This window comes from Pundamilia nyererei, unplaced genomic scaffold, assembly GCF_000239375.1.
Source record: "Pundamilia nyererei isolate P.nyererei 1_Seehausen unplaced genomic scaffold, PunNye1.0 scaffold00088, whole genome shotgun sequence".
In the NCBI taxonomy this organism is placed as follows: Eukaryota; Metazoa; Chordata; class Actinopteri; order Cichliformes; family Cichlidae; genus Pundamilia; species Pundamilia nyererei.
Window position 1 is genome coordinate 2526787 of NW_005187489.1, and position 9180 is coordinate 2535966.

The following is a 9180-nucleotide window of genomic DNA, read 5'->3' on the forward strand; positions in this document are numbered from 1 at the left end:
TATTACTGTTTGTCCTGTTTAGGTGTCCCACAAACCAAAGTGTCTGAGCCACATCGAGGCTGCTGCCATTCCCTACGTGGCAACCACCGCCTGGTCAGCGCTGGTTAATACTGGCGGTCTGAGAAAGGACAACTGTGCCAACAAGAGGTGAGGACATGGAAAGTTTAATCCATCCCAGTGAAGCTCGCCAACTGTTCCTCCTGAGCCCCTTTTAGCTCGCTTATTAAGGCGGGATCTAAAAGGAGCCTCGTAAACTCTAGATGCAAATAATATGATGAGTGAAACAATTTATTTGATTAATTGACCAATCAGACGAGGCCAAAGTCATGCCACCGCCACCCTAACAATTAGTTAATAACATTTAGCCATTTCATCAAATATTACTTCATTCCTCACAAACTGCTTCTGCATCTGTGCTTTTTGTGGCATAAATAACGACACGTGGCCCATCTGAGGTTGTACTAACCTCATTTTAGAACCTGATAATTATAAAGATATTTTTTATTAAGTCCTGAGATTGGACCGGGTAATGAGCCCTGACCAGTGTGTTTAGAATTTACACTAATTTACCTGCAAGACAAAACAGAGGGAAAAATGTCCCTACCCCACATCAGTCTCAGTGTAAATAAAATGAGCCACCGGAAACATACCAATAAACCAGCTACAGCGATGTAACTAACCTGACGCTTGTTTCACCAAAGAGGCCTTTGTTGGGGGTGAGGGGAGGAAGACGGGATGAAAAACACACGAGCAACTGCTGAGTGGAGAAAAGTCAAAGCGTTGTGGACAGTGCAGATTGAGCTATAATAAACAGCTGTATCAGTGCCTGCGCTGCTTTGTGTACCAAGTACCAACAGTGCAACACAGGTGACTGAATGATGGCCACATCCACCAGGCACCTGCTGACACTTACCTGAAACCCTCATGTGACAATCACGAGGACAAAAACCACCAACTTAGAAATACAATACAAATACGAGCAGCAGGATTGAACCTCGGATCTCATGTTACACAACATGGAAGCATGGAGAGTATTTTTTAACTTCAGGTAAATAAAGTCCTGTTTTAATACATGATGCAGATACATGCAGTAATTTAGAATTATTGTCTTATATTTCTCATATTAGCTGCATTGCATTGACTTTATCCCATCGCAGCTTTGTTTCTATTTGACCAAAGGTTTCTTCTGCTTAATGTTAGCTTACCTGCTAACATGAACACACCTGTATAACAGTTGCCTCCGACCAACACAACCAGCTGCTTTTTAATGTTTGCCTTTATTAATCGGTTTGATAGTACCTGCAAGCTGAAAGGAGAAAAAATACGTTTTTTTTCCTTGTAGTTGTTTTTTTCTTTTTTGGGGGGAAAAGTCGCCGGGTTTCCCTTCAGTTGACCAGGTGATTGCTTCGGTTGTCTCCTTCATTGTTTTGGCTTTTCTGTTGCAGGATTTTGATCCTTGGAGGATCTGGAGGAGTGGGAACGTTTGCTGTACAGGTACGCATGAAAAGCTGGACAATAATGACCACTTATGGTCACCTAAACACTCGACATGTCACAATGAAGTAACGTTTGATCTGAAAAAGGCTCACAGGTTAGACGCTCACCTGGTCTCTGGGAAACATTTAATATTTGATTTAAGCACAGTTAACTCTGACGTCTGATCGCAGACGTAAACCGTTAAAAAACAGCTGCAGTTTTTCCACTAGGTAAAAACACATTAAAGCTAAACATGTAAAATATCCTTAAAATCAGCTTCAACACCATCTCTCTTTAAATATTAGAGAAAAAAAAAACAACTGCACTTCTTTAGCTTAAAAAGAACAAATTCTTACATTTTTTCTTCATCATGGTTAAAATGAAAAACTAAACATTTGATTTAACCGAAATGAAACTTGTATACAAGTCTGATGTTGTTCCTGCTCAGATGGTGAAGGCGTGGGGTGCCCACGTGACCGTTACCTGCTCCCAGAACGCCGAGCAGTTCTTAAGGGGGCTTGGGGCGGACCACGTGGTGGACTACACCGCTGGGCCCGTCGAGGAGCCGCTCAGCGCTCTGGAGAAGTAAGCAGGCCTCGCTCCGACTGAATCTCTGCCTCCGTTTGTCATCTTGGTCTGATTTACTTTGTTATCTTTAAGGTTCGACCTGATCCTGGATAATGTCGGGGGTGACACGGAGAGTTGGGCATTGAAGCTGCTGAAGCCGTGGAGCGGCGCAAAGTACGTCACCCTGGTGACGCCGTTCATGCAGAACACCGACAGGCTGGGTGTAGCTGACGGCATGATGCAGTCCGCCGCTACAGTGGCCAGCAAGGCCTTAAAAGTAAGCTTAGATGGAGTTGTTTAGTTTTCTAACTTTCATAGAAACAGGAGGTTTTTTACACTTTGTTTTCTCAGTTGTAGGGTCAGAATATTAAACCAGCGACAGACACATTCAGTGGTGTTTATTTTCAATTTTAACACCTGGGTTTGGGTACAGCTATAGTGGAAGGTTGGCTCGTATCACTGCCCTTGTTCCTGGTGGGGTTTGTACTCCACCACGCCTGCCCTTGGAGTTCTGTTCATAATGTTCATGAGCAAAGGTTGTAGGTGCAGTGGTCTCAGAATCTCGTGGTAGTTTGCAGGGATGAAAAGTTGCACCTTGAAGTTTAAGGTCATGATTCTCCACCAGAAAAAGGGTGGAGTGCTCACTCTGGGTTGGGGAGGAATTTCTGCCCTGAATGCAGGAGTCTGTGTTTCAGGAGTGCGAGGTGCAGTGTTGCACGCTGTGATGACCCTGAAGGTGCTGATGTTGTGGTTGTTCTACACGCCTACTCTCACCATGTGACTGCAACCTGCGGTAGAGCGAAGGAAGACGATCGAGCTCCTCTGTGAGAGCTGACGGTGAAGAGCCGAGGTTGTTTGGCATCTGATCCAGATGCTGTTTTGGACATGCCTTGTTGGGAGGAGCTCCTGGGCCAGACACGGGACACATGTTTGGCTATTAATGAACAAATCCACACAATAATTCATACAGATGTTTAACTTTGTCCTTTACGTTCCATTTTTGACTGTCTGCCGAGTTGTTCTTACAAAATAATATATTTTTTCTCTCCCAATTGCCAAGTATGGAATCTAAGTTAGAATTAGAACAGATTTATTCCAGTAGTAGCTCTGACTTGTGTCATAATATGTGCAGTTGTGGACTTTCTGCAGATAAATTTAGGTTTGTGTTCCTTTTATACTCTGCGCATTTCTTCCAGGTCCCTAAAAATCAGACATGGTACCTGAAGAAACAGGTGGAAAAAATGTGAAAATGCAGCAGGTTACTTTCTGGTGGCTGAGGCCCCGCCCCCTGCTGCAAGGCAGATAAAGAAAACAGTCCTGAACTCCTAAACTCTCTGTCGGAGCAGATGACATCGTCCACCTATACACAGACGCACGCACAAGCACTCACATCCTCTGTGGGTGTTATAGTAACAGCCTGCACTTTGCATGCAGTGCACTCGCCCGACCACAGAATCCACAGCTGTGCTCGACTCTGCACAGCAAAGGATGCAGAATCAAGATGCAAGGAGATAATCTAGAGTTTTAGAACAATAAGTTACACCCTTCAGTCTTTGTGGAAATATGAGCGGTTACACATTAAGCCACATCTTTTTCTTTTTTTCAATTCAGTAATAAATAAATATACGATTGAAATGGAAACTTTAATTCCAGTTTAACAGCATGAACTTCATTTGCTGTCAGCAAATGAAGTGTAGAAGTCACGGGCACTGTCTGATTCGGTGTTTCCACAATGCTCTGCAGACCTGCCGGTGGGTCTCTCTGCCTTCAGTGTTGGATTCAGGCACTGATAAGCTTCTCTGTTAGGCTGAGATCCGGTGACTGACTTGCTCGCTGTAGAATCTCTCATTTCTTGGGTTGTTTTGTAGTATCGTATCCACCTGCTGTGGAGCTGTGTATGAATCTGAGCAGAGAGTACAGCCTCGAACGCATCACACTCATCCTGCTTCTATCATTCTGGTCTAACTTCATTTGGGTTTAATCTTTCCAAACTGGTTTCCTGAACCCTGCACATAAATGTATTTGAAGCATAATGTGGCCTTCCTGCTCTTTAGCGTAACCAGTGGCTGCGCACTGTGGTCGTAACTCAATATTTCCATTTATGGAGCCGTCTCTTTATTGTTGACATGAAAAAATAACGCCTACGTCCTTCAGTGCGTTCTTGACCTGATTCGATGTGGTGATGATGTTTGTGTAAATCATGGAAATGATTCTGTCATCATACACTTCACTTGTCTCAGGCTGTTATTTATATGTACAGTTAAAACATGTCCCAGACTGTTGATTTGAGCAGTGACATCTTTGGATCTTCGCTTCAGTCTGCGCGAACACTTACCAAATATAAGTTCAACACTTTGAGTCAACTTCAAAAATAGTTTGCTTTAATTATCATTAACTAGCAAAGGTTTAGGCCTCGCCCGGTCCTGAAACTGCTCGTCAGTCAGTTGTCCACTTACTTTTGAGCGTCTCAAAATGGGGAGCTGTTTGTAAAAATAGCTGCAGTTCTGTCAAACTAGTCATTCTTGTGGAAATTACATAAAAATGAATAATTGTCCAGAAACCTGTGGGCTCAGTGTAGGTGGGGAATGGAAAATAAACAGCAGTACCATGTGCTGCATGTGTAGAGAGGATTCGTGTCAAATTTTTTCAAATTAAAAAGGAAAGTATTTGTATCTGAAACATCGTCTGAGGTCAGGCAAGTGTGGGTAACTTCAGAAGTAGTTCAGAGTTTCAGGTTAGTCTCATTTTCCACGGCGGCATAAACCACTGTAACTGAAATTCCCCAATACAAAGTTTGTAGTAGCAACCAAATTCTGCATGTAGTTACACACACGGGTAACTGCGCACTAATGATTTTGCAATATCAAATTCACATTGAATGATAATTCGTGGTGCATTTAGTGTTTAAGGATGTTTTTTTAGCTCATCTGCGACCTGCAGATCTGATCCTCATTTATGAAAAGCTCTTAGAGTTAAGCCATCAGCACAACTTTGAAGCAGGGAGGAGAGTTTAATCAGGAATGACTCATGGACTAAAAGACAAAAGAGAAAGAGGCTGAAATGAAACCAAAACTGAGCGAGAACAAGATGCTGGCATTCAGGACAGAAGAGGTTCATGTTCAGCTCGTTCCAGGCGTCCAAACGTTCATCGTTGACTTTTTCAAACAAATGAATCTTTTTGTTTTGTTTTGTTTTGTTTTTACAGGTTTCTAAGTGTCATGTTCAAGGCTGAAATATTGTCAGCTCTGTTTTGTTCCCGATCATAAATGTTTACAAATTAAGAAAAAAGAAAAAGAAGCTGCAGTTCCTCTGAGATCCACTAGAGGCTCCAGCAGTGAGGTTCGGCCTGTTTACGGCCTGATACAGAAAGTCTCTCTTCATATCAGCTGCACAGGGGGAGGATGTTTTTGTAATGCACCCGTTTAAAACTTTATTAAGACTTAAGATTTGCAGTATTTTGGGGGTGTGGCCTCTTTGACTGACAGGTGGATGCTATACATGCTAGCAGTCTGCTCAGCTTCACCTCAGCTATTGCAGACCCGGATCTGCACCTCTGGACTGTATTTGTGCTGTTTGCATGTTTTTATGCAGTTGTGTGACTAATACTGTGGCAGCTGTGACGTTGTTGTGCTAACAGACCATCCAAGAGGCTGGTAACTCAGGACTCTGGCTCCTGTTATGGTAGCTTGACTGCAAAAGGCACAGCTGGGTCACAGTGGCCGTATCCATCTCTTGTATACAGTTGTTGTTTATAAGACTCGAGTTAATTTGCCAAAAAAGGGAAAAACCACAAATTTATTGTCATTTTTCAAAATTTTCTATCAGTGTCGTGTTTGTTCTGGTTTCTCATTTTAAAGTAAATTTAATCTTTGCATCAGGAAGGAGGCGGAAGAAGAGCGTGGATGGCGGTAACAGGGCGGGACTGCCCCACAAACCTTCCATTGTTTTTCTTGTTAAATGTAAAGTTACTGAGTCGATGTCAGACTGTGGGGGTTGCAGGCTGGCACAGATTCTACTCACGCTAACTTATTCCAGAATAACATCAGTTTTGAAGATTTGAAGGTGAAGCAGGATGGAGGTATACCTGGAGCAAATCTACAGGAAACAAATGAAACTGTGTGTTTGTGCACTTTGTGTTTTCGCTTCCTTTAACACAGAGACTGTTTCCAATCCCCCCCCGCTCTCTCTCTCTCTCACACACACGCACACACACGCACACACACACACACACACACACACACACACACACACACACACACACCCTGGCCTTCTTTACCACCTTCATCCTGCATATAACCACACAGTGACTGTTTCCATTTCCACAGAAGTGTAAGGGTTGAAATGGGGTCATCTGCTGTTGTCACACACTGTGTTTGTTGAATATCAGACGATTTGATTCACAGCATTGTCTTATTATTTTGCGCCTACAGAATCTGTGTAATCTGAACTCAGATCTGTGACGGCGCAGGTTTTCCAGCAGCTGATTCATAGTTTGGGTGTTCGGTGACTTGAGTTTTGTGGGTTGTTATCGACTCACAGATGTATTTAAGCAACACGAGCTTTAAAAACAAACAAACCGAAACTGGTGCGAATCTGTCCTTATCCACGTTTTTATGTTTTATTTATTCATATTTTGGTCATTACATCAAATATATTTCTCCCTTTGTGTTTGATGAGATTGAATCAGCACAAATATTAAAAATAAATGGAACTAGAAAATATGTCAGTGGGAACACGATTTAAATTAAAAGTTTCATAAAGACAACAACAATAATATCAAAATAAGTCATCATGTTTCTGTTTTTTGAAATATATCTCTACATTATGATTGTCTTTTATTTTAAATGTATTAAAGTATTTCAGTGTTCTGTGTTTGTGCTGATTCATTTTTTTTCTGCTGTTTTCGTGCAGCACCTGATGAAAGGAGTTCATTACCGCTGGGGATTCTTTGCACCCAGCGGCTGCGCCTTGGATGAAATCAGGGACATGGTGGATGCAAAACAGGTATGACGCTGTATTTACCCTGCGAGCTGAACATGGACGCTGTTCCATCATGGTTTAACACTGTTAGCACGTTAAATACCACAGACTGTATGTAAAAATGAGCATAGCTACTTCAACTCTGCCTTGTTTTCCTTAATAGCCCCCCTGGTTGGATGTTTCTGGAGACGTCATGGCCTCGTATATATACACATATACACATATACTGCTGACTCCCACTCCAAAGGTGTGTAGTCTTACTACTACACTACCCAGCTCACAACTTCATATCTCCAGTTCCCCACTTTACCCTCTATCTGAGGGTAACTTGTCAATTCAGGGTCTGCAGCCTTAAAGTACGCAGCCTCAACGTTCCTCAAGGGCCGCGTACTTAAAGACCGCTAAGGCCGGAAGTGCGAGGCTTGTGAAATGGGACGGTCTAGCCTTCAGAATTAAGTCATGAGCTCTCTCAGTGGAGTGAAACTCAGCCGTCTGCTCCTTGCTGTCTAAAATATAATCAGACGCTGACGTAGATTCTCGACCATCTCACACTTCTGTTTAATCAGTTTTCTGTTTGACGTTTAGTCAGCTGTGTGAAAATCCCGGAGGAACCCTCCCGAGGGATTAATAAAGTTTTTATTTAATCTAATCTAATAACTTTAATCTCAGCCAAACCGATTTACTCACGAACAAATAAAACACTGAAAAAGGCCAAACAATAACATGTTTAAGTTATTTGAAGTTTACTCAGCTACATTCTCGCCTGAAAATATGTTAAAAGTTTATTTTGCGACCCAGAAAGAGTAACAAGAGTAATGGTGGCTCCGGGAGATTTTCGGGAGGGGCACTGAAATTCGGGATTCTCCTGCAAAAAGCGGGAGGGTTGGCATGTACGCACTCTGGAGGAACATGTTATGGCATGACCAACACCAGGGATCTATATAGCAAAAAGAAGAAAGGATCTTTGTATTAGGAACGTTAGAAAAACCAAAAGTAAACCTACTCTAAGCTGTAACTAGCAGGACTTTTATTGTAACAAACTCAGTGCGAGTGATTTACCAGTAATAACAGTTTAACACTAAAATGGTGGAAGGTGTGGGTCCATCAAGAAATGAGCAGCTTTCTAAATGCTGTGCATGATGTTTACAAAATGAAACGATGGACAGGTCATTACTATGCTGACTATGGAGCTAGCATGAAGCTTAGATTAGCTGGAAACTCAATGCTTTCTTTCACTCGCTGTCCTTATTTATATTATAGCATTTCGGTCTGTGTGACCTTCGTCAGGTACAGAGATGAAGGTCGCATTAGCATGTTCGTGTGACTTGTTATTTGAATGCTTCAGAAATCCAGAGGTCAATAACAACAGGTCGAGTCTCCTAAAATAGCCACATAATAAAAATAAAGCTGAAAACACGGTTCAGAGTAGAGTAACATGCACATTTTATTTCTCACCTTTCTAAAACTACTCTTCTGAAAATGTAGCTTACACCAGTGGTGGCAGCAGTAGAAGGACAGTATGGTGGCTGTGATAGGTTTTGGTGACATTGTTTGTAGATGAAAACAGGTTTATTCTGCCAAGTTCAGAGGTGCCAACAGTACAGACATTCTGTACATTAGTAGAAGTACAGATACTAGTGTTGAAAAATACTCCAGTAAAGTCAAAATATTGATTCAACTTTTACTCAAGTAAAAAAGTACAGGCTCAGAAATGTACTGAAAGTAAAAAGCACCTCTTTGGAGGACATTTCTATTCAATTCAATACAATTATTTATACAATGTCAAATCACAACCACAGCTGTGGCTCCAGCTGTTTGCGTCCAAAGCTGCCTGAACCATGTGCTATATTAATGTATTTGAAAGGAATACAAACTTTATTTCAGTCTAAATTTTAATTCTAATAATTCTACTCATCTTGAATCAGTTCAGCTGAACATGAGCAGAGAAAAAGAAGGAAAGTAAAAATATGTTTCTATTTCCTGTTGCCTCCATTGTAGAGGGGACTTTGCCTCTAAACAGGAAATGTGTGCAGTCAGGGGTTAAAGTGGATTCAGGAGGTGGGGGAACACTAAAAGTGGTTATAATGTCTCAGTGTGGGGAAAAGAATCAAGCTCACAATAATTAAAAGCTCCAGTAGATTTTCTTAGTGTACAGGC

The 9180-nt window shown here is 41.9% G+C and overlaps 1 protein-coding gene across 1 annotated transcript in view; it reads left to right on the forward strand.

Moving 5' to 3' along the window:
• The window catches only part of rtn4ip1 (reticulon 4 interacting protein 1), a 25506-nt gene that overhangs the window by 9270 nt on the left and 7056 nt on the right, over nucleotides 1-9180 (forward strand). Inside the window, exons 4-8 of the mRNA XM_005739022.2 lie at nucleotides 23-147; nucleotides 1446-1494; nucleotides 1925-2061; nucleotides 2137-2320; nucleotides 6955-7047. Of these exons, the coding sequence (XP_005739079.1) occupies nucleotides 23-147; nucleotides 1446-1494; nucleotides 1925-2061; nucleotides 2137-2320; nucleotides 6955-7047 (588 nt within the window). The remainder of the gene's footprint in view (nucleotides 1-22; nucleotides 148-1445; nucleotides 1495-1924; nucleotides 2062-2136; nucleotides 2321-6954; nucleotides 7048-9180) is intronic.